The 26,173-nt window shown below is 35.4% G+C and overlaps 1 protein-coding gene and 1 pseudogene across 10 annotated transcripts; one reads left to right on the plus strand and one right to left on the minus strand.

Moving 5' to 3' along the window:
- Window positions 1–1,169: 1,169 nt before the first annotated feature.
- LOC145096218 (disease resistance protein RUN1-like) lies at window positions 1,170–6,706 on the minus strand. 10 transcript variants are annotated; one of them, XR_013703756.1, is made up of 8 exons: window positions 6,106–6,706; window positions 4,254–5,382; window positions 3,837–4,160; window positions 2,855–3,757; window positions 2,169–2,769; window positions 1,601–1,656; window positions 1,438–1,521; window positions 1,170–1,299 (listed from the first exon to the last, which is right to left on the minus strand). XR_013703756.1 is itself a non-coding variant. In XM_079034001.1 (7 exons), exons 1-6 carry the CDS (start codon window positions 6,633–6,635, stop codon window positions 1,616–1,618), a joined length of 3,528 nt encoding a protein of 1,175 aa, XP_078890127.1. In that variant the 5' UTR covers window positions 6,636–6,706; the 3' UTR covers window positions 1,170–1,299; window positions 1,601–1,615. The 10 variants fall into 10 exon arrangements, 5 of the variants coding, with proteins under 5 accessions (XP_078890127.1, XP_078890106.1, XP_078890119.1 ...); XR_013703754.1 differs by having other exon boundaries at window positions 1,438–1,529; window positions 1,601–2,082; XR_013703755.1 differs by lacking the exon at window positions 1,438–1,521 and having other exon boundaries at window positions 1,601–2,082.
- A 10,084-nt stretch (window positions 6,707–16,790) lies between these two features.
- LOC145059498 (putative E3 ubiquitin-protein ligase RHC2A) lies at window positions 16,791–17,706 on the plus strand (annotated as a pseudogene).
- The last annotated feature ends 8,467 nt before the right edge of the window (window positions 17,707–26,173 follow it).

A 26,173-nucleotide genomic window follows, 5' to 3' on the forward strand; every position in this document is an offset into this window, starting at 1 on the left:
CGTGTTCCCAAGTTGGAGAGAAGTGGAAGGAAAGTGAATCATTTTGTTCTTTCTTTCAAAATCCTCCCAAATCGGAAGGAAAGTTAGGAGGGAAAGTGATCCTCCCATTTCCCTCCACTTCCCTCCTTTAATGAAACTCGGGAACACCAATTTCTTTTATTTTTATTCTCATTTCCACTCGTTTCCTTTCTTTTCTCTCGTTAAGTTGAACTCGGGAACGGGGTGTTAACTTTTTTAAAAATAGAAGGATCCCACACAGTCAAAATACCACCCGATCTCCCTTGAGCACTATTACTAGCCACATCAAACTTTTAATTCCCCCATAAAGAACGAATCGGAAACAAATCTAATCTGGTCAATCTCAATTCTTGCAACCCCCCCCCCACCCCACACACACTCACACACTAATATTATGATCCGCACAAAGATTTTTAATCCAACCTCTCTTTTCCTGTGGCATTTCACGCCACACAATAGAAAAATGATTTATTTAGAACATGCTTGATCCAACCGCATTTAGGGCTTCCATTGCAATTATGAACAAAAATGTCGCTAATGGGTTGCCTTGTGTCACACCTCGAGATGTATTGAATTCTTTTGTTGGAGTGCCGTTAACTAAGACTGATGTTCTTGAAGATCTAAGGCAACCAGATATCCAAAGTCGCCATTTGTGTGGAAAATGCATTTCCACCATGATCGAGTCAAGGAAATTGAGAGAATTTCAAAACAAAAAGCTCCTAGTATTATCTCTCTTCACAGGTTTGAGCTTATGAAAAAAGGTTTTGAGATACCGACAATAGAAGTTGGAAAATCATTGTTCAATTTGATGTTAGAACCAACAATTGTAGTACTAATGGAGATATTGAGTAGTGGAGTTTGACTCAAATGCGAAGCTTCAAGAGCCAAGGTATGGGCAATGTCAAGAGCAAGGAAGAACTTCGTAAAAACTAATTTGTAAAAAAAACCAAGCTGTAAAAAATTGTAAAAATAATAATTTTGTAAAAATGAAGTTATAACAAAATTTGTAGAAATTGTTAAGTTTTCTACAAAAAAAAAAAAGGTGACTACGTAAAAAGCTAATTTAAAAAGAAACATATAAAAATATATTCTCTACGCCGAAATTTCCCCAAATGTTGTACTGTGTTCTTAACATTGAAGACACAAGAACATCTACAAAAAATGGCACATCTTTATATGATTATATCTGTCTCAACCACACGTATACATGTTACTTGCATACAACATTGTCATGAGCTTGCTAACCCTAGTCATTTTGAACTGCAAAGTTCACTATAAGTCCTACAAAACAAAAGCAACAACATATAGTGTTTACACATTATATATATATATATATATATATATATATATATATATATATATATATATATATATATATGAGAATACATTCATAAGCATTTTCAATGGTTTCGATGTTACAGGTGAATGTCCCATGCTCCCACTCATCCATTAACTTATGTTTGATGATGCCATTTCCTAGCATCCATTGCAAGTTTGTAACACCTATTTTGCTACACCTTGACCAATGAGGAGCTTTAATGATAACATATTTGTTTGTGTGTGTGATGAAAGAAAGGTTTACCTCACTTGTCAGTTGTCAGACTTCCTTGGGGGATAAAGCTCTAAACTGCGTTTTCCCTTGTCATGAAAGCAAATAAAAAGGGGAAATCTTCAGAAAAGTCTCAATATTTTCGGAAAAGTTACATTTTAGTCCCAATATTTTTTTTAAACGAAAAAGTTCTAAAAACCGGCAAAAATTTGCAGTTTGACCATTTTTGACCGGTTGAAACCAGTACCAAATTAATTTGGGACTATTTCGTAAACTAACCCAAAATATTGGGACTTTTCTATAAACCCAAAATATTAGTCATTATATTTTTTGTTTAAAGAAAAGTCTCAATATTTTGGGTTAGTTTACGAAATAGTCCCAAATTAATGGGGTACCGGTTTCAACCGGTCAAAAAGGGTCAAACTGTAAATTTTTGCCGGTTTTCAGGACTTTTTCGTTCAAAAAAAAAAATCTTGGGACTAAAGTGTAACTTTTCCGTAAATATTGGGACTTTTCTGACAATTTCCCAATAAAAAGTAATATATTAGTCACTATTCACATAAATCTACATTTTAGATTTTGACAAAGGAATGACATCTACCTTTATAATGGGACCCGTCTTCAAGTAATTCACGATAATACGCATTCTCTTCGACTCCATGCATCTTTATTCCAGTTATGCTTAAGATGTATTCTCCTGTTGTTAACTGATATCCTGTGAGATCTCCACCAATAATGTGATTCCATGATTTGTAATAACACAATGCATCTTCTTCTTCTTCTTCTTCATACACGAGCCTCACCCCACACTCCACTGTAATTTGTCTGTTCTGGTTATATGGTCTCCCTGTTACTGTCCTAATAGTAACATGGTCACCACCTTCCATCTCATTCTTCCCAAACATCCAATGGCTTAACAATATTACACACCCTTCATCTACAATGACATTGTCAATGCAATGTTCATATATCCAGGTGCGATTCTTTGTTACATTAGTGATTACAATCAGTGGCGGATAATGGAACTGATGATTTGGAAATATAAACGCCTGCAAACAGCAGAATTCCAATCCTCTGAGGTTGTTAGGTTGACATGATAGGATGGTAAATGATATTGAAGGCCCCTTGCTTCTATCCGTAATCCAGTTCGGCATCTCTTTGCCTCCATAAATTGTGCTGAATATTCCAAATTGATAATACATCTGTCAAATACAGCCTTAATTAAGCACTATAAACTATATATACATATAGATTCACACAAAGACATACAGTTAATTAGCTACAAACCTGGATTTTAGATTCCTCTGTTCCTCGATACCGAGTGTAAGTTCCGGTTCTTCTTTTGCTAAGGAAGTCTAACTTACTCCAGCCCAAACTACGCAATACCTTCTCCTCAACACCTTCAATTGGTTGGATTTTGACAATGCCTTGGATTTCAAGCGAAGAAGGTGCTAATAATTTCCATGGTATTATTAAGTCGAGTGGGGACATTTCTGGGTGAAATACAACTTTTCGTAGCAAAGGCTTAAAAGTTGAAAACAGGATCAACTTTCTTAGTGTCTGTGGAGGATGCTCAACGGATGCCAGCCTTTTACAGTGTCCCATACTAAGCATCTCAAGCCTAGGAAGGCTTCTCAAACAATTGGGCATGGAAATGATAGGATTGCCATCTAAATATAGATTCTTTAACATAGATAGGCAACTGAAGTCAATGGGAAAGGATTTCATTGACAGATTGTTATTTTTAAGAGACACGCTTACTAAAGAGCTCGGTAAAGAAATTGAAAAGAACTTAAAATCATTTGTTATAGCCTCTAGAATAGCAGAGGAAGAGGGTTTTTTATCAATATCAATTTTAGCAGTGAGCTTTTCCAGATCTGTAATCTTGATTTGAGATCCACCGAGATTACAACCATCAAGCACTAGTGTTTTAACCTTCTTTAACATGCTTATGATCCTTGGAAGTTTTTCAAGCTTGTTGCAATAGCTCAAATCAACAAGGACAAGTTTAACACATGCCTCAATTGATTCACAAACCTCAACCAAACCAATGCAATTTCTAACTATTAACCTCTCAAGTGAAGGCATATTGGCAAAGCAACCCAAACAGCAAAGCTCTTCACAGAAACTTAAATTAAGAATCTTTAATGATCCAAGCAACCTTTTGTTTTTTAAGCATGATCCAGTTAACTGTGAAATGGATAAAAGTTAGAATAGTGGTGGATTTTAGCAACTTAACATGGAAGCATAATAAATGAAGATAAGTTACTTTTTTCCTACTCATGAGTCGTTGCGGATCACCATAACAAATGCCAAACGATTCAATATTGCTATATGACATGTCAAGTGCAACCAAATTCTCTGTTGGTAAGTCTGAAGGTAAAGACTTTAATGGGAACCCATGCATACACAACCATCTTAATTCTTTTGGAAAGTTTGTGTAAGACCCATTGATTTGCACATAGTTGAGTTGTAGTAGCATCAAGTTATTCAGTTTACCCAATGCATCTGTTTTCAGCTCAAACGATGCACCCAACTTCTCTTTCTCAAGCATTCGCATGTCAAGCGAAAGGCCTAGAAGCTTTCCCTTACCCTAAGAATAAACAAAAAACCAAAAAGTATTTTGAATTTCTATAAACATATACATATATGGACAATATACAATACTTTAAACATGGGCTCTTACCTTTTCTTGTTTCAAAACTTTGAATGACTCCTCATGACACCATAATCGACTTCGCTTCCATGGTTTGTCAGGTGATTCTTCACGTACTACAAATCTTCCCATCTCTTGAAGCAACCCATGCATCATCAATTTGTTGTTTCGTCCAATACTAAGAAGGCATCTGTCAATGAGATTTGTGATCCCAGATCTTGTTTTTATATTACATGCCTTTAATATTGTTTCGGTAACATCTTTGTCTGTTCCAACAAAAAAACAAGCAATATGTTTAAACAAATCCTTATCATTTTTGGATGATAAAGAGTCAAAACTAATTCTCAAGACATTATTTACAGGGGAGCTGTTTTCTCTCTTTAGCCCTTCTATGCACTCTTCCCAATAAGCTACATCTCGATTATGAAGAGATTTGCCCAATACTTCAAGAGCAAATGGATGTCCTTCACAATACTTCACAAGCTTCTCTAACACCTCCTCATAACCTACCTCAGGATCATTGCACATGAATGCATGAACACACAAAAGTTTTCGTGATTCGGTCTCCCATAAGCATTTAAGTTCGTACTTTTCATGCTTTGGTTTAGGGTTTGTTTTGAATAGCAGACAACTCTCTGTCAACCAGACATTCTTTGTTGTTATCATGATTTTGCTTCCTCGATGGAAAGCTTTGCTTCCTAGTAATGCATTCAACTGATCAAGACTATCAATATCATCAAGAACTAGAAGCACCTTTTTATCGGCTACTAAATTCTCTATATGCGAGGTGTATGTAATAAAATCATACCCTTGAATTGGACTTGTTTTTGAAATATCACTGCATAGTTGTTTTTGTAAATCAAGCAACCCATTAAAATTGCCAGCACATCTCCTACTCATATCTTCAATATAGCTGCTTGTGTCGAATTCATGACAATGTAACCCATACACATATTTTGTTAAAGATGTTTTCCCGATCCCACCCATGCCAAAAATAGTGAGTATGTCTCTCGTGTCAGAGGATGTATCTTTCAACCATGAAGTCACAAAGTTCTTGGAAGTCTCCCTCCCAATAAGTTGTGGTAAAGCACTCCTTAAGGGTACACGTAATCTAAGGTAGATGTCCTTAACAACTTCATCAATGAACTCTGTCTCTAGCCTGAAACCTAACTTTAATAAGAACACTATAAACAGAATCCACAAAGATTCGGTGGTTTATTTTATCCAAATATCCAAACTTAATTATAGCATACTAAGTTATTGTTTTTAGTTATGTTTTAACATTAAAACTATAACATAATTGCACTTGTAACCTTGTAAGCATCTAATTTCCAAGGTAAACTTTTTTTTATATATATATATAATAAGACAAATGAGAGTGCCACCAATGTAATACAGATGAATTTTAGTAATGTGCCACCAAATTTCATTATGTTTCCATCAAGCTTAAACATTGATGTGGTTTTGCATGAATTTGAACAAACTGTCATGGAATATTATGTTTCTACAAGACAATCAAAAGGAAAGACACCATGATTTGAAGATAGATGTTATAACTTATAAGTAATTCTGCCTTTCTAAAAAAGATATAAGAGATCACATAAAAAACTACTAGAATGGTTTATCTAAAATCATTTAAGATAAAATAATAAATGCATCACAAATTGTTCACAATTTGATTCTGACTCCCAATGTGTTAAAAGTTATCATCGGCTCATTTATATGAGATCACATAATTGAAAACATAGATTCATTATGTCTATTTGATGATAGTGAAGGAACTTATATTGAAATGCCGAGGGAGAAGATAGTACAGAGGTTTCATACATTAATCAAACAAAATCGAAGAATTATGAAATTATGCCGATAAGAAAGTGGTTACCTCCCGTTTACATCATTCCCTTTTAAATTAGCAACTTCCGTAAGTGCTTTTTCCCAATTGTCGATCTTTTTAGCCATTTGACTTCTTTTATTTGCATTTGTCTCCGCCTCCATCTGCTGTCTGTGCTCATCCATTGCAAGTCCAAAGGTACTTTCTTGCTTTCTAACATGGGTGGGCTCAACATGATAAAAAATGGGGATAACAATTTGGTTGGATGACCTACGTTGCTCAAGGATCATCACCAATTCATCAAGACACCACGACGAATTAGCGTAATTCTTGGACAACACGATAATAGAAGCCCTAGATTCTTTAATCGCAGTCTCCAATTCCGGTTTCAGATCTTCTCCAGTTTTAATCTCTTCATCATCCAAAAAGGTAGAGATATTGACATCAAGGAGGGCCTTATGGAGGTGATTGGTAAAACTGTAACGGGTGTCGATGCCTCTAAAACTTAAAAATAGGTCATGCTTATGACCATGAATCGAAGAAGAAGATGATCCTTCTGCATAGTCAGAGAGAACAACCATCAGAAGTTACGGGAAGTTAGGTATGACTGTATGAGCGTCGACTAGATATATAATGAGAGCATCCACTATGCTCAAAGAAGCACAGGTCCAAGAATCCAACGCGCCTCGACTATCATTTGACCTTAGGAATTAGTTTGACAAAATTTCAAGTTTAGTCCCTATGGTATGTCAAAAATTGGATGTTTGGTACAAAATGTTTTGGAGTGCATCATTGGTCCAAAAAATGAATTCTATTGCAGGTTTGGTCCAAATGTTTTTGGAAAAACTTAAAATGACTAATTTACCCTTCATATTTTGTTTTCTTATTTTTCTTTTATTGCATAAATTAAAAAAAAAAAAAAGACAAAAAGAAAATACCACCCACCCTCTCTCTCTCTCTCTCTCTCTCTCTCTCTCTCTCTCTCTCTCTCTCTCTCTCTCTCTCTCTCTCTCTCTCTCTCTCTCCGCATAACAAAACCACTTTTAGGAGCGCACCACCACCATTAATCTCACCTTTTTGACACCAAACATATCAAAATCCAACTGAGAAGTGTGATGAATGATTCGAGACTTCGAGATATGGGCTTTATCTTTTTTGGCGAAGGATGGATCTGAAAAGTAAGCATTTATCAGAAAAAACACCACCATCATCGAAACCCCTTCGGTTCATGTCGGAAACCTCTTGGCCGATGTCATCGGTTGCTCGATTTCTCTCTCTCTCTCTCTCTCTCTCTCTCTCTCTCTCTCTCTCTCTCTCAACGCATAACAAAACCACTTTTAGGAGCGCACCACCACCATTAATCTCACCTTTTTGACACCAAACATATCAAAATCCAACTGAGAAGTGTGATGAATGATTCGAGACTTCGAGATATGGGCTTTATCTTTTTTGGCAAAGGATGGATCTGAAAAGTAAGCATTTATCAGAAAAAACACCACCATCATCGAAACCCCTTTGGTTCATGTCGGAAACCTCTTGGCCGATGTCATCGGTTGCTCGATTTCATCGACTAAAGGATGATCTGCGCGTCTCATCTCTATGGAGGTAAAAAAACACTAAAAATGTCCAGCTGGAACGAGATCTAGGTTTTTTAGGGTATTTATATAGAGAAAATTAATTAGATGTTTCTTTTCATTGATTTTTTGGTTGAAGTTTTGATCCATCCAGTGAAAAATGGGGAAGTTTTGATTGATCATCCAGCTAGGTTGAAGTTTTGATCCATCTAGTGAAAATCGCCTCCTCCATTTTTCAAAAATCGATAGTTCTTGAAAAAACTCAGCATATGTTTCAGATCCAAATATAAGCTCTCTATTTTTAATTTCTTAGTCGAAACAGAGGGATTCAGAATGGGTGAGAGTGGGATTTGGTTCGTGAAGCACACCAGTTGAGGGAAAACCATCGAACAGAAGGATTCCAATTTCAAATGGGTTTACACTGTTCTTCACTGTGTGTGAGTGTATGTTTTTCAAATTTTGAATGTGTGTAGAGAATGATGCAATTTTCTGAAGAACGGAGGATGTAGATGGAGGTTTGATGGAAGCAACAGATCATACAAGTTTTGATCCATGTAGGATGGGTTTGAAAACAAGATTTATGAGTTTGAGTATCTGGGTAACTAGAAAAAGTTAAGGAAAGAAGGTGGGGCTTGATAAATTTCTTATTGGTGAGAGAGAGAGAGAGAGAGGGGGGGAGAGAGAGAGAGAGAGTGTGTGTGTGTGTGTGTATGGGTGGGTGGTGTTTTCTTTTTGTCTTGTTTTTTAAATTTATGTAATAAAAGAAAAATAAGAAAACAAAATATGAAGGGTAAATTAATCATTTTAAGTTTTTTAAAAAACATTTGGACCAAACCTGCAATAAAATTCACTTTTTGGACCAGTGGTGCAACTCTAAAACATTTTGTATGAAACATCCAATTTTTGACATACCGTAGGGACCAAGGTTTCTGGCAACGAGAGGATTCCTCGTCGGAGATGTTTTTTGACAGCAAACCAGAAGGGTCCGCCATTTTCATCGGAGCACCACCATCCTCCCGCCACCTGTTGTCCGGTGCAACACCTTCGCTTCAGACCTGTAAGATGACGAATATCTGGTCGAACTCGTCACCTCCTTTACCGTCTTGGATCAACACATCGTCGTCAACAAACACCGGTGATTGTCGATGTTGTTCATTTCGCATCCGCCGCCGCCACCACATGTAAGACATCCTAGCTCCAGAATTCGCGTTTTCAGAAATGCTAGTTTCACCTTCTTCTCTCTCCATCTATATCCTTCTATAACGATGGTATGAACTACAAGATTCATAAACCCTAGCGCCGACGCTCCAATCGGCCGCTTAGGGTTTCCCTACTTCGTCATATCGTTTGTCTTGGTTTAGATTTAACGGTGCTAGAGTTAGGGTTCCTAAACAATGGTGGAGGTTTTTGATCGGAAAATCGAGGGTTTTCTGATCGGAAAATTGGGGGTTTTCAGATCGTAAAATTCGGGGTCTTCATATTGGAAAATCAGAGTGTTTAGATCAGAAAATCGGGGGTGTCCATGAGGTGGTGGTGGTGTTGAACTGTGGCGGTGGTGGTTGACGGTATGACGATAGTGATGATGACGTTGGCGGTTCCGGCAAGATGATATAGTCACCGACGGTGGTTCATCACGAGAAAGAGAGGGAGTTCATCAGGAGGGAGAGTGAGGTGTTACCAGTGATGGTGGTGTTTACCGGAAAATCGAGGGTGGTGGTGGTGGTAACCGGTGGTGCTGCTAGGGGTTACCGGTGGAGGCGATGTTGATTGGTGCTGGGCAATAGAAAGGGAAAGAGAGATGTATTTAATTTTTTATTTTTCTTTAATTATAAAACTGTTTAAATAAATAAAAGACATTGAAAAAGTAAAAACCAAGGGCAAAATTGTCATTATGAAAAAATTTATAGTAAATTGGACTAAAGTGGCAAGAAAATAAAAACCTTTGAACCATTAATGCTAGTCCAAACCTATTTGGCCCAAAGTGGCAGTTTCGACCTAACCACAGGAACCATTCTTGCAATTTTGTCTAATGTTAAGGTAGTCCTATGAACTTCATATTATATTTTGGTGTTCCGGGGGGGGGGGGGTGTATATGCCATTTTGTGTGGGTCAGAAAAACTACTATCAGAAGTTGACGGGGTGATTTTTGTAAACCGGTGCCTTGTCACTAAATGACCGCCACATCATTTAAAATATTTGCCAACTCGTTAATAGAGTCCACGTCATTGTATCCTAAAAATTGCAAATACTCCTCACATTCTAGTCCTAGACCTTGGTGCACATCTGAGGAATATGAAATATTATCTAAGACATATTTGTCAAATGAGTCATGATCCTGATGCTCAAAAATCTTGGCCAACTACTTAAGTGTATCTAAGGTTTTGAAAATCAGACCGGAGACCGAACCGGTCGTCTTACCGGTTCGATGTTTCACATGGTCCAATCGGTCGGACCGGTCTCAAAAACCAGAAAAACCGAATGATGTCATAATTATATAAAAAATAAAAAAAAATGAAAAAAAATATATTTTTTAAAATTTCCGGTTTTACCGATTCAACTGGACCGGTTTTTACCAGTTCACATTAATACCGGTTTTTTAGCATTTAAAAACCGAATCCAGGATCAGTTCCCGGTCAAACCGGCCGGTCCGGTCCGGTTTTCAAAACATGGAGTGTATCCAGAGGAATAATTTGTAGCACTTCCTTCACTAATTGGGCTTAGTCCATTAAATAGGTCGGTTCAAAGATATTATAGGTAAAAAAAACCCATAAAATAAAATATATAATAAAACTTCGAATATCGATTATAAAATGTCAACAAAAAAGTGTCATTTGCTAGAAAATCCTATGGTAATCGGTTATAGAGATTTTTTTTCAAATACTTTTCATACAAATGAAAATTTTGACTAAATATATTTTCTTACTCTAAAATAGCCCATTTTGGAGTAAATTGTCATTTCAGTAAACACATAAAACATTGGTGTATATATATATATATATATATATATATATATATATATATATATATATATATATATATATATATAGAGATATATATATATATATATATATATATATATATATATATATATATATATATGTTCAAATGTTTCTAACAACTATTGTGTGCATGTATGCACCAATGAAAATTCAAGAAAAAAAAATAAATCATTAATGTAAAAAAAAAAAAGGTAGATGAGTCATTTTGTTTTTATAAACCAAAAATATATCCTTATATGTTTGGTATATCCCTTAAATCACGTCTACTATTATTTGACTTATTTCAAACCATCATCTCCACAACCCTAATTCAGATCACCGACCTCTTCACTTTTCTCCTCTTTATCTCTGTAGAATCTGTTGGTCGGCATGTGGGCATCCGACGGGAGAACTACGAAATTCATGCAAATAAAGCAGAGTGGAATATAAGAGACTGTTGAGGTTCATCAGATGGAGAACTACGAAATATTATAGCAGATTGGGAAGGGTTCCTTTGCTTCTGCTTTACTTGTGAGGCATAAACGTGAAAAGAAAATGTGAGGCTTCCATGTCTATTGTTTAAATCTTTCAGATATATGTTATTAATCTAGGTCAATTCGATTGATGAAAAGTCTACACTTTCAGGTATGTCTTGAACCCGTAAATCTGCTCTTCTGGAGGTTTCTATTCCTTTCATATATTGAATAAGTAATACAATACTTTTGAACCTTGTTGTATACATTCTAAATCAAATATGTTGCTGGAAATTATGTTTATAGGTAAACTATTGCAAGCAAATCAAATATGGTTTTTGGCGTGTTTGATAATAATGCCTAACAAGTGTTTGTTGAAATGCCTGAAAGAGAATCTAAAAAATTTAAACTTGTGGTATGCATATGTCACACCCCCAAACCGGAATGACGGAAACGTTCGGGGGTGGAAGACGTCATGTTTAGTATCACAACACATGCATCATAGTAATCAAAGTAACAAACAACCACTGCATTAATATTAAAGTGTTTGCAAAGTATGTGATTCACATAAGATAGACTCCAAAAGTAATAAACAAAACAAGACATGAAGCTACTATGCTCCATCTTCTGAATCCCAGTGTGAGTACATGTCTACTAGTTTCCTAAGAATACAAGTTATTTTGAAAGAGTTGATCAGCATTTAAGCTGGTGAGTTCATAAGATTTAAGTGATGTAAAGTAAGTTGTAAGTTCTTTTTAGAAAAGTTTGCTTGTTCCTCCAAAAATCCTATATTTTCTGATATGATGAATGATAAGTAAAATGACTCTACAATCCTTTCTATGAATACTAAATGGATACAAGTTATATAGAACTTAGAGTAAACAAACAACCGATTGTGTGAATCCGCCCTAAGTCCACAACCAAACAAGGAACAGGAGATGAGGCGGAAGTCACACATCCCATTGTTTGTTAGATTTTTATTGTATATAACTCTGGTGTATTCATTTAGTACTCACGGAGTTAACTGTAATAGTTCTTTATATTGATGAAAACATCCTTTAAGAAAATCATATATTTCCTTTAGTAAAAATGGTAACCACGATAGTTCCTTCTATAATCACTTAGTTTATACAAGCTATATATAATCTAATATCGAGCGGACAGTTAAATGGGTGAATCCGCCCTAAGTCCACAACCAAACAAGGAACAGGAAGTAAGGAAGAGAGCACACATCCAACTGCCTATCGGACATTAATTACATATAACTCTGATGAATAGACTAAGGTATTATAGAATTAACGACTAAGGGTCCTTTAAGTTATGATGGTTTAATAAAATGGATTAAACACTTTCACTGATAAGTTTCTAGTTTAGCTTGTTAAATGTTCAATCTAAAAAAAGTGTATTTTTGTACTTGAAGACGGTGTATTGAATTTGTATACTAAGACCTGACCCATACCTGGTACTCCTTATGATTACTGGGTGTATACGGAATATATATATATATATATATATATATATATATATATATATATATATATACAGTGTTCTAAAAGGCGTGCCATGGCGTGAGGCGCGACGTCGCCGTTACGAAAAGCTTCATAACGTTGCTGTTAGGCGTGGCGCGTGGCAAGGCGTGATATGGCGTGCCATGGCGCGTTATGGCGTGTTATGGCGCATGTTTTTTCGTTTGAGACACGTTTTTTTGCTCTTTTTTATACCTTTTCTAATTGGACATACAAGTATTGTGTTTTTTATTAACTTTCTCTTATTAGTTGTTAATATAACACCTCTAAAAACTAGGTATATTTGATATAAATTTATATTTATGCGGTAATATAATTATAAATTAATACAAAATCGCCGCCTTACATCACGCCTTGAAAAACGTCATGGCTCGCCATAACTCGTTAAGCTTGAGGCTTGGCCTTGCCGCCACGCCACGCCTCACGCCTTTTAGAACCTTGTATATATATAAGATCGAATAGATAGTAGGCTGGGTACATCTGCTCTAAGCCCACAACCAAACAAGGAACATGAAGTGAAGCGGAAAGCACACAGCCTACTGTCTGCCGGACCCGTTTAATATATATCCCTGATGTATCTACTGAGGAATCATAAAGTTAGCATTATAGGCCCTCTTTTAACTGGATGTACCAAGACTCGACTGTTTTGATTGTCTTTTGTAATGATGTAAGTTTTACCAAGTTTAAGACTATCTTTACTAGAAAATAGTTTGCATTACCTTTTATGAGGAGATCACTATATAAAGGAAATGGGAAAAAGAAAGTATTCAGTAGTGTTGTATAAAATAACTACCGAATCACTAACTACCCTAAAACTAGTTTGTTATTTAAGGTTAAGATGTGATGTGGTTGTAACCATACTGATATGACACGTGTTTAGCATGACAACCTAATGGCGCCAAAACTGATGTGATATTTGTCACCCGTAGACTTGCAAGTCCCACTGTAGCTAACAGCAAGGTGCGGGGTGTCAATCCCATATAGATCTATACACAAACTTATGCTCTCCCTCCAGGAGACTCTGGTTACAAAACGCGACCTAACAAGTATATTGATAAGCCGTGAAGTAGACTCAAATTAATGTTATCTTGTTCTTGTTATCGTATGTTCCTTCTGTTCTTGTTATAGTATGTTCTGAACCCTTAAACTATACCTATTATAGTTTACTAGTATGTTTGTTTTGGACCGCCTCTGATTTGTTAGAAAAGACTTGATTATCTATTGAGTTATGCTTGTACTTTAAAAACAGAGTTTTATAAACAATAAAGTAACATAATTTAAAAAGAGTTTTTGAAATGATTTTGATTACTTATAAATGCATAAGAAATCCTTTGACGTGATGGTTGTCACAAATAACATTTACATAATTATCATTGTGTTCAACTTGTATTCCCCCCCCCCCCTTCCCCCCTTAAAAACATTTAAAAGATTGATTATAGGGGTATGAACTCACCTTATGTGGGTGATTCAATTGAAGATTTGCATAAGGATGAGAAGTTCCACGAATGAATTCTCGGGACACAAACAAGTCCTAAATGACATATAATGGTATATATATATATATATATATATATATATATATATATATAGGCATGTAATTAGTGTTTTAAACAACTAACATGCAAGGAAACACCCTTAGGGACTTGGAAACACTTTCTAGGAAGTGTTACAATCACATGTGATTGACTAAAGGTATTTTACGTCCAAAGGGAGGTGTGTTCACGACCACACTTGAGTTTACGGCCAAGGGAAAGTTTACGGCCACACCAAGTGTTTACGGCCGTAAACACCCCAAGATGATGCATTTTGGGTCTTGATTCTTGTTTGTAGGGTGTTTGTCTAATGGATAACAAGATGATAGAAGGAATTCTTACACCTTTGGAGGACTTTAGGGAGTTTACGGCCCAAGATCCTTTGAAGGGTTTACGGCCGTAAACCCTTCAAGATCTTGAAGATCTTGAAGATGGTGTCTTAGAGTGATGAATCAAGGCTAGAACAAAGGGGTTGTTAAGCATGAATAAGTAAATGATGGAACACTTTTGATTTTGGAGTTAAATGAGAGCTTTTCTTGGATGATACTTGAGAGAGAATGGGTAGTTTACAACCAAGACTTGGAGAAATGAAGAAAAATGAAGCAAACTATTATATATAGCGGGGTAATTCGTGACTAGGAGGGTGTTTACGACCGTAAACCCCATGTGTTGGGTTCTCTGGTTCGATTTCATTCCTCCAATACTAAGCTAACACTTTTCAACTTCTATTCCATAAGTGCACTAGGCTTAGAACTCGTTAGAACGACCCTTAACAAGACTAAAAGGCAATAGAATATAGACCGACTTTTGGTGGATTGAATTAACTTTAAAAACAATTATGTAAAAACAATTATGTAAAGTTGATTTCTGAAATAGTGATGATTTTAATTTTCAAAAGACCAAACAAATAGGTATATTGAATTTGTTTAAATTTTGCTGGAATGGAGTTTTAAAATACCGTTAGATCTCCCCCTGATGTGCAACTGGTTCTTGCACATAATGAGGAGGCATGCTCAACATTCAAACTTGTAATATTAATCTTGATAACCAACCGAACCTCCAATAATTCATGTTTTTGAATTTTTTTTTCTTGTGTTTATGTTAAAGTTTTGTTCTTTAGTTTGTCTAGAGAGGATGAAATGTATGACACTTTTTGGATTTTTAGGGTTTAACGGTAAGCTCAAGCACCTCAAAAAAGATTTTTTTTCTTTTTCTTAAAGAAGTGTGTTTGCCACATTTTTATGTGTAAGCTATGAGTTGTAATTGTTATAATTTGAAGTAATTAAGAGTATTAAGATGTTTAGTTTGGGGAAAATGTACATTTGATTAGAACGATGTTTAGAATGATGTTTTCATGATGAACATGATTTGTTGTTTATTAGGTTATAAAATTGTGAATCAAAAAATGATAATATTGGAAATGGGAAAAACGATTGTTATTGTGAGGATTGAGTTACAGACTACAACTATAATTCATTAACGTACAACTATTATAACATGTTGGCTTTTCGTATGAGTGCACATTCATGTACGCCTTCTTCAGTATGTGTTTGTGTGTGTATATGTTTAATATCCAATGTGTGTATGAGGTGTTTATGCTCTGGTTACAAGTTTTAATAGGTGTGCTTGTGTTTTTTGATTTTTAGTATCTATGTGTGTGTTTTGTTGGGAGATAGGGAGAGAGAGAGAGAGAGAGAGAGATGGAGAGAGAGGGGGTAGGTGGGTATGTAGGTCCTTTTGTAGTTTTAATAATAATAAAATATTTAAAAAAGAAAGAAAAATGAAAAATAAATATATTAAAGGTATAATAGTCATTTTAATTTTAGGAGGGACCAATTCCATAACAAAACATGTTGAAAATGACCACCGATCCAAAATTTTCAATGTTAGTACCAGTTTCCTAAAAATGTAAACCAGAGGGACCTTATATACAATTTTGTCTAAATTTTATAATAAATATTAAAATGCCAACCTTGGGAACCAAAGCGCGTAATTTTTTCCAAACACAATAACTATCAATGTATAAATTTCAAAGTTTGGACCTAGCAGTATCCGGTGTTGCCCTCCCTCCTTGAGGTCGAGGGTTCAAGTCCCGTTAGGGACATAGGTGGAGATTAATGAGTAGTTTAGAAATAGAATATTTTCTATTAAAAAAATGTGTAACAAACCATAACGACCAAAATTATAATTTAGCATTGAAAACTAGTTAGACCTAACATATAATTTATTCATTTGTTAAATTAAAAATTATATGGACCACAACTAATTAATCCATAAAGACTATAGGACCAAAAAGTATAGTTCACTCATTTCATAAATGGAAAATGATACATTAGTCCAATGATATTTTTTGAATTTATCGAATCAATCCCTATATTTGTGTATTTCATGGAGGAATACAGTAGACATTGACATGTTTATTTAATCCCTCTAACTTGAAATAACATGTCTGTCCATGACACACAATCAGTTAGAGAATATATGGCCGTCCAATCAACATGATGTGGATAACACGTGGTTGTCCACTTGGACCTAAGGTTTATTAAGAAGGTAATAAGGGTATTTCACATATAAATTTTGATTAAATTTTGTGTTTACAAACATGTCTAGGAGCTCACCTCTGGAATTTTGACGGTGTTTTCCTAAAGCCACGATGTACATGCTTGGAAGTAATGATCGGTTAGATCTAAGGTTCTGGCATGAAGGCCATCCAAACACTGGGGACATTTTGTCTTTTAATCGGATTATTGTTCTTCAGTGTACCGATAGAGGTGGGATTTAGAATTTAGATAATGGAAAGACAAGTTTTGAGTTGTATTATGATGATGGAGAAGGTTCTGGTTTACAACCTTTATCGCCGACAATGTTAGAGTTTTTGATGAGGTCAGGGTTGACCAGTTGCTCGATAAATTATCCTAGATCAAGATAAATATATTAGGTAGGGTAGAACATCCATTGACGTCAAAAGTGGTTGTTAAATCGATGTATACATTCATAATTTCGGATTCACAAGTTACCAACAAATTACACTGTGATGTCTACAAAGAAGCGTTTGTTCTCGGAGCTAAATTTTGTGAGATGTCATGTAACCATATCTACTATCCCGATTGCATTCTCCCATAGCTAACTCTCCGCAAATTCTATCTAGTTATCAACCATGAACTCCCAACAAATTTAACTAATTCACCCAATCTATAAGGCTCAGACCAAACATAATAAGAATCAACGACAATTGGATTAACAATATGGAGATTACCTGGCGGTGGATTTGTCGTTGGAAGGTTCGTCGACGGTAGAAGAACTGGTTGTGGAAAGAGAGAGCTTCAAGTTGTCTAACGAAAATGGATGGCGAGTTCAATAAAAGTTCAAGGTACACTGAGGAGGATCATATGGGAATGGAGAAGGAACGAGACTAGAGGAGAAGGTGGATTTGGTAGAGCTTTCGCAATATTTTATCATTCTTCGGGAGATCAAGGTCCTCTTCAAATTCAAAGGGTTCATCCATGAACAGAAGTCGGAGTTTATCCATTTCAACTTTTGGTAGAATGGGAAGTAGGCAAAATAGATGAGGTGGCAAACAAGTCATCGTATTACCCCTTTGCTTATTCCAAAAGGACCAATTAGACCCGAAAAAACAACTTTATTCCCTCATAAAGCACGAAAAAAAAAGTTAAGGGACTGATTCGAAAATTTCGAACAATATTGTTGGACTAATGTATCATTTTCCATTTCCTGAATTATAAACCAGAGTGACTACATTTTTTATAGTAACCAAAATTGTACTTAATGAAAACCAAAATTGTACCTAATGAAAATTCAGTATTTATTTAAGCCTTTTTCTGAAAATTCAATATTTAAGTAATATATGGATAAAAACTTCAATTAAACTATGGATCAAAAATGTAATTCTAAGTATTTTGTAAATTAAAACTAGATAAAAATTATAACATATTCAAATTATAAACTACAATAACTAAAATTATAACTAATACATAAAAACTACTAAAAGCAAAAATAAAATTGTAACATCCATAAAATTCATGAAAAATTTTAACTTTTAAAACAGCCCAAAAATTATCATTGTTTACAAATAGTTTTCAAAACATGTTTAATATCAGAGTAATCCCAAAATCATGAAAAAAAACATGAGGAGGTGCACAATCACGCCTTCGCCTTCCCGCGATCCTCTGAGGTACCTGAAAAATAATCCAAAATTGTAAACTTAAAGGTTAGCAGGTTCCCCTAAAATACCAAACACAAACAAATAACACAATTATAATAAAAGCATGCAATGGGTCCACAGCTAACAAACTGGATTATCCGAGAGCCCACAACATAAGTCTGGCTTGCCCCTGGGACCCACAACTTATGTCTGGCTTGCTCCCCGGCCTGATCAGTTCTCGGACTGAATACCACTAAGCCCTCAGTACGATTATGGCATGCCCTTCCCTACCCTCAGCTCGTATCTTGAATGCTTATGAGTCCTCAGTATGAGTCTGGCATTCCCTCCCCGACCCTCAGCTCATATCTAGCTTGCTCTAGGGTTTGTTGGCTACAACACATAGCAGTACAACCTCAACCCAACCCACACAATATGTCGACATATAACAGATAATATCATATATAGATAAACAGACAATATCACAGGTAGTCCTATAGATCTACCAAACTAGCAAATCAAAACTAGCATGCATATTTATTCCATACTCAACATATCAACAATATCAAGTTATCAAACCAATGGGCCGACCTTGGTGCCTTCGACCCGAAAGTACAATGAGGAAAGCCCACTCACAGTTGAACAGAACTAATAAGGCTCGACTCCGAATCTTAGCTCCCTACTCAATGCCTACATCCACCAAGTGACCAATTCCATCAAAAATCCCAAAAATACCTAAAATACCCTAAATAGTCAAACTTTGTCAAACATGGTCAAAATCCATAATTCCACTGAGTCAACACAACTAAGTTAACTCAAAATTGGTTGTTCCATGCGAGTACGCAGGGTGTACTCTGAAGGTACGCTCAGCGTACACAAGCCTCGCACTGACTGATTATGGGGGAGCTGGTCGAGTACTCGAGGTGTACTCCTTTCTATGCGGCGCGTAACCTTGCAACTCCATTTTATTTATTTAGTGCTTAATTTCTTTAGTATTTAAGCTCCCACTTCATATCCAAGGTCCAGAGGTATACTAGAGTCATAAAGTTTCCAACTTTATGATTCTAGACGTCCATAAAGTCCTTAACACAAGGTTTCAATCCATTAAGACCTACATGGTGCATGTAGCCAAACTAGCTAAAGGGACCTCATTTTTATGGATTAGAACCCTTCCTTGGGTCTGAAAGGACAACCCAAAACATCTAAAACCAATCATGCATAAAAATGGGACTTTTGAGACAAGAAGAACCACAAAAGCTACCAAAATGAGATCTAAGCAAACAAAACATCAAGGTGAAGACTTTTTACCTTCTAGAGATTCCCAAGAAGGTGATGATCTCAGATCCACAAGCTTGGTTCAACTTCTAAGCTCCTTGATGCAATTCCTTCTTCCTTAAGCACACAAAGGACATAGTTTTAGCTCAAAATACACTCTTATGGGGTTAGTGTTTGCCAAAAATGACTCAAGGGATTGGAGGCTGGAAAGGTGGGGGTAAATGAGCTATAAAGGTGCTTAAATACCCCACAAACCCTAAAATTTAGGGTTTCACTCGGACATGAGTACGCCCAGCGTACACATGTGTACTCGCAGTGTACTAAGGCACGCCTTATTACGCTTAGCGTACTCTTCCATCATCAAAATTACAAACTTGGGAATAGAGCTTCCCATGGCTACTTCCTTCCAATCCAAGGACCAAAATGACATAACTTAAAACCAAGGGATGAATTTGAAAATGCCTGAAGACTGGGGTGTTACAAAAATTCAATAATTTCCAAAATTAAAACTAATGGATTCAAAACTATAATTTCTACACTTCATGGGATATACAAGGTTGTATGCAGTGGATTCAACACCAACTCGGCACATCTGAGCTGGATTCGGTAAATATCGCGCCAACAACTAGACATGTCGAGTTCGGTGGCATAATGGGCAAGTTATTACCGATGAGAGAGTGTTTTTTTTCAATATTTAAATTTATGTCGGTTTATAACAAGTTACCATTTTTAATTCAAAATTTTAACCATTTTTCAACGTTTATAAATACCAACAACCGTTTTATTTTAAAACACATAACAACCTTCAGCTTTTCACTCAAACACTCTTCATATTTTGAGAAAAAAATGGTTTCCCCGTCCAACCCAAAAACTCCAAAAATGAGCAAGAAAAATATCCAAAACACAACCACTTCAAACCCTTTGATACATATCTTCTTCCAAAATCAAAGTGATCATCCTATTTATTCACCTCTTACTTAACCTTATCTTGGTGCATACTAAACTTCATATCCTATTGATACCCAACCCCAACCCCAACTCAATCTCAATCTTAATCCCAACCCCAATTTTAATTCCAATTTTAAGTGCAATCCCAAATGAAAAATAAGTTCAACCCATTTGACAACCTTCCGACTTTCACTTCCAATTATAATCTCAAAGCCAAAGCCAATTCAAAACTCACTCTCAACCTGAAGTCATATCTAAAACGGATTCTGAGTCGAGAGAGATTCGACCTCAACCAGAACCCAAGAAAAAAAAAGGAAAGAGACATTTTAAGAATTGAATACCGGATGAAGATGTAACGCCCGCAGATCCGGGCTAGTCAATTTAGAGACAATGAACATCAAAAATGAGTTTTTAATGGAAGATATTTAGAAGGATTACTTTTAACCAAGTTGTAGTATATGTTACAAGGGTTCCATACATATAAAGAACACCGAAATCTGATTTATAACGAAGAAGTTATAGCTCGTCGAAGTTTTACGGCAAAACCAGCACGACACCGGGAGACGTAAATAGTGAATTTACGATAGATGACTTTTTAGCCTTAGTGATATAGACAAAAGTTGTAGTATATGTTAAACCGAGAACATACAAGAAAAGAACGCCCAAATCTGACTTCGTATGAGGAAGTTATGAATTTTCAAAGATTTGACTTAGCAATGCATGGCCCGAAACTCGAATTTTTGTTCGAGTGGTTTTTTGGCTTAAGCGGCCTAAATGAGAGTTGAAGATCTCATTAATAGGAACTCAACGGTAAAAAGACAGACGAAAATGGATTTCGTATGAAGGAGTTACGAATTTTTCGCGGTCATTTAACAGTCTAATCACCTCCTATTGTTAAATTTAAGATCGGTCGATAATTAGCCAACAAAGTCTAAATTAAAGTTGTAGATCTTGTTTTTACCTACGCGTGGATATAAGGAACATCAAAAATGGAGCTCGTATGCAATATTTATGATTTTTCTGAGTCGGGAGGGTGCTGTGTGAAATCGGGTGACGTGGCACAATACTGGTCGTTGCTTCCTCCCCAAGGCTAGCCACCAGATGGTGACACCTGGCCATGAAACTCGACGAGTTGGAGGCCAACTCGATGAGTTTTGGTGATTTCCAGCCTATAAAAAGGGTGTCGGGGCATCCTCATTTCTCACATCTTCCAACTTCTCTTTTTCTCTTTAGAATCTCTCTCTAAACCTCCTTAAGCCCCCTAAAGTCTAGGTAAACCCCTAGCACCCGAAGGAAGCCCCAAGGCTCTCTAAGCCCCTAGAAAAGAGCCTTTTGGCTCGGGAACGTTGCTCCAGCGAAGCCCGGTTTTCGAGAAATCCCGCTGTAGGTTTTGTCCGAGGAAAACTGTGTTGAGAGTAACGAAGTGTTGTTCGAGGGTCGAGTCACCACCTTCTCAAGTGAGTGCATAGTCCCTTTCATGAACATGATTTTAATACAAGTATTGATTGAAGTATTAATTATATGTTTATGTGCACGTTAATTGATGTTGCCTGAAATACGTGTTAAAGAACATACCTGATTATATATGATGATTTAGGATAAAGAGTAAACCTAAATTAATTATGAGGAATATTGGGTAGTATTTTCTTACGAGTACAAGTGAGTTATACTCAGAGAATAGAAATTTAGTATATGTCATTGATCCAGGAGCATGGATTAGACATAGTCATTATCCCTAGTCCGAGAGTATGGATTGGACATAGTCAATTGTCATTAATCCGGGAGTATGGATTAAGACATAGTCAGTTGTCCTTAGTCCGGGAGTATGGATTAAGACATAGTCAGTCTTCCTCAGTTCGGGAGTATGGATAGGACATAGTTATTCGTCGTTAATTCGGGAGTATGGATTTACACATAGACACCTGTCCCTAATCCGAGAGTATGGAATAGGCACAATTATTGATCCGAGAGCATGAATTAGATCCGAGAGTATGGGGTAAAATTTAAGGTCCGAGAGTATGGATAGTCTTGTTGTAAGGATTAACGGGGTAGGGTAAGATTTGCTTATATATATATATATATATATATATATATATATATATATATATATATATATATATATATATATATATGGTGAATTGTATATTTTGTGAGTTCTAAATTATATATATGATATAACATTGCGGGATTGAAATCCCTATGTACTCACCAGGTTTCCCAACCTGACCCACTCAGTTTATTTATATCACAGGTGTTGATATGAAGTCACATTACACTAAGAGATTAAGGAGATATAATTCACTGGTGATCATAAATGTAAGTTCTGTTTATGCTTATGTTTCTTTATTGATGATGACATCCCAAATGTTTTAAAACGATTAAAAATACTTTTTTTCGGAAATGCTTTGATAACGTATTTATCATGTTTTACTGGGAACAAATTCCGCAACATTTTTATTAAAAGAGATACTCTGATTTTTATAAAGCATAAACAAAAATCGGTCTTTTTTGGCCATAAAAATGGGGATGTCACAGCTGGTATCAGAGCATTAGTTTAAGCGAACTAGGAATATGGATTTATTTCTAGACTTAAACTTAGAATGCTAAGCAATGATTGTGAGGAGTGTGTATTAGGTAATACACTTGAATAGACACAAGCACTAGCTTATTTAGGGAAAATGCCTAACATGCTTTTATGTGCTAAATGATTTATGATGCTAAATGTATGATTGGATTTATGGTCTGTTGCCGACCGGATCTGGAAACTTTATGTGTTTAGATTTCTAAACGTTTAATTACGGATCTGGAAACTTCGTGCGTACAGTTTTCGGTTTTGGTTTCAAGTACTTCCGCTTGTAAGGGGAAGAGTTCAGGATGATTGTATGACACACACCACAGTTTTCAGCCTGGGAGGATTCACTCTGATATTTTGACATATGATTTTGATACATTGATAGATGATATGAAATTTTTGAGATACATGATTTATGTCGTTTTGATACTTATGGTTTTGTTATTATGATGTTTGATGAAATATGGGTTTTCTTAAATGATTTAAAACGAAAATTTTGAACCGTATTTTTGGGATGTTACATTGGAATACTGTGGTGTTGAAAAAGTGGCAAGATATCCAAAGTTTGGAATCATTCACGGGTGGTTCTTCTAAAGGAACCAAAACATCCGAAACCACATACAGTCAATCGTCAGATGCGCATGTTGAAATCGACATCAATGAATATAAGCCTATTGAGGTTCCAAGAGCTAGTCGTCCTATGGGAAGAGACCAAGCTAAAAGGAAAGGGTAAAGGGTCGTAAGTAGTTTAAGTAACATTGAGCTAATGACAAGAAAAATAGACAATTTGAAGACTACTTTGGAACAATACTTGGGTTTTGCAAAAAAGAAGGAAAATTTTTCGTTACATGACGAAAGATACTAGTAACCCTACCGGATGCAAAATAGAATTGGCGTTAAGCCAAAGATTGCTATATATATATATATATATATATATATATATATATATATATATATATATATATATATATATATATATATATATATATATATAGGTTCTATGAAAAACCTAAAAAAACCCTAAAAATGCATTAAAATGCATAAAAAAATAATTAGAGATCACAAGACTTTTTTTGACTTTATAAACGAAAATCGCAGCTTTTTCTTCAAATTCGTTGAAATTTTTTTTGAAAAAAAAAGTCGATTTTTTTTCAGCGGTTTTTTCATATATAAACTCAAAAAAATGTTTTATGATCTCTAAGTACTTTTTTTATGCATTTTTATAATTTTTAGGGTTTTTTGTTTTCCAAATAAACCTTTTATATATATATATATATATATATATATATATATATATATATATATATATATATATATATATATTTCGCAGTTTTAATATCTAATGTTGCGTAGTTTTAATATGGATGTGTTTTTTTAAGTGTCTTGTAATTTTCCTTCAGGTTAATGAAATTTAGTTTTTAGAAAAATTAATTTATTTTTATATAAATTAACTTTTGTTAAAAAAAATAAAAAAACATGACAAAAATGGCAAACCATCATTTTTTAAATGACAAAGTTTTAAAGATGTAGGACAAATCCTACATGGTGCTAGCAAAAAGGATATGACTAAAATAATACCTCTCTCTCTAACCTAATTATCAAAATAGTTCGAAGTTTAATATAAAATTGTAAAAAAAATAAATATAGCCATACATTTCCATTTACCAATGTCCACAACATATGCATCATACCCAAGTCTGACTTCATACTATTGATAACCAGATGGTATAACTTTCCAAAACCTGTCCACATTCACATAATGAAGGACAAACATATATAAGGACAAACATGTTAAAAGACAAACATATATAAGGGCAAACATTTTTTAGGCACTTACCTTTGAAGATCCTTAAGCTTGGACAACTTCAGTCTAATGGAAGGACATATGGTTAAATCCCAAAAGTTCCCCTTAATCTTCTGTCTATAAAGCCTCTCTATCACATAAATTCGAATTTCTTCTAACATGGTGACTAGTGGTCTCTTCCTGGCAGCTTCAATGACTGAGTTAAAACTCTGAGATATACCATTTTCATATGCATCACAAGCCCTATAAGTCTGATAAATGCTTTACTCAAGTTTTAGGATCCCTTTCCATCAAATGATCATAAGCTAGTGGTTCTAATTTATTGATTTCATTCATATGTTGCTCAAATTTTGCAGGGGTAGTAGATGCAGAAGCATACCAGAAAAGCTTTCTAAACAGTTGGCCCTTAAAACTTTTCATGAAGTTAGCACATATGTGCCTAGCACATTGTCTATGCTCTGCTGCTGGAACCCTTTCCTTTACAGCCTCAAGTTATCCCTGTTAGCAATAGACACAAAACATAAACAACAGAAAAAAAAACATAAGCTCAAATAAAAATGGAAAAAATTGAAATTGATTACTTTGTGTTGGTCTGATACTAAGGTTAGTCCATGCCCAACTCCTACTCCGAGGTCCTTAATTAGAAGGTCAATAAAGCACTTCCATGTTTCTTTACTTTCCACTGATACAACAACCCAAGAAATAGGATATATATGGCTGTTTGCATCTCTACCTATAGCAGAAAGCAACTAACCTTTGCATATTCCCTTTAGGAAGCAACCATCTAGTCCAATTACCCCCGTACAACCTTCAATCCATCCATCCTTTAATCCATTGAAACATACATAAAACTCTAAGAAATAAGTGGTTCCATCACACATGACATCTATATCCATCTTCAGTGTTGATCCAGATTTTGTCCCTTTTTATCTCTTCTCCATAGCTCCATGTTTTTGCATAATGTTCTTTTAAAGAACTCTCTATCTCCTAAAATGCATACTTCCTTGCATTTCTGCATTGTCCAACACTTGCAATCAAATTAAATTTCTTGCTAACTTTAGCTTTCAACTTCCTTATACTCATCTTTGGTTTTTGAAGTATCCGATTCATGAAATGATTATCTATCCATTTATAAGTAACAATGGACCCAAATTTGAAGACTCTTGCACAATTATGCCTACCATTTAGAGATTTAATCTGGAATGATTTTTCACTGATCATCCAGGTTGCCCACAACCTAAAGGGACAACCTTTATCCTGCTTATTTGTCTTACCTTT

The sequence above is a fragment of the Lactuca serriola genome, chromosome 1 (genome assembly GCF_051521515.1).
Source record: "Lactuca serriola cultivar US96UC23 chromosome 1, Lser_US96UC23_V15, whole genome shotgun sequence".
NCBI lineage: Eukaryota > Viridiplantae > Streptophyta > Magnoliopsida > Asterales > Asteraceae > Lactuca > Lactuca serriola.

Coding starts and splice junctions, on each gene's coding strand:
- LOC145096218 (XM_079033980.1), bottom strand. CDS start 6,635: ATGGTTGTTCTCTCTGACTATGCAGAAGGATCATCTTCTTCTTCGATT. Junction 3,758..3,836: donor GACTCATGAGTAGGAAAAAA/GTAACTTATCTT, acceptor TCCATTTCACAG/TTAACTGGATCATGCTTAAA. Junction 2,770..2,854: donor CAGAGGAATCTAAAATCCAG/GTTTGTAGCTAA, acceptor TGTATTTGACAG/ATGTATTATCAATTTGGAAT.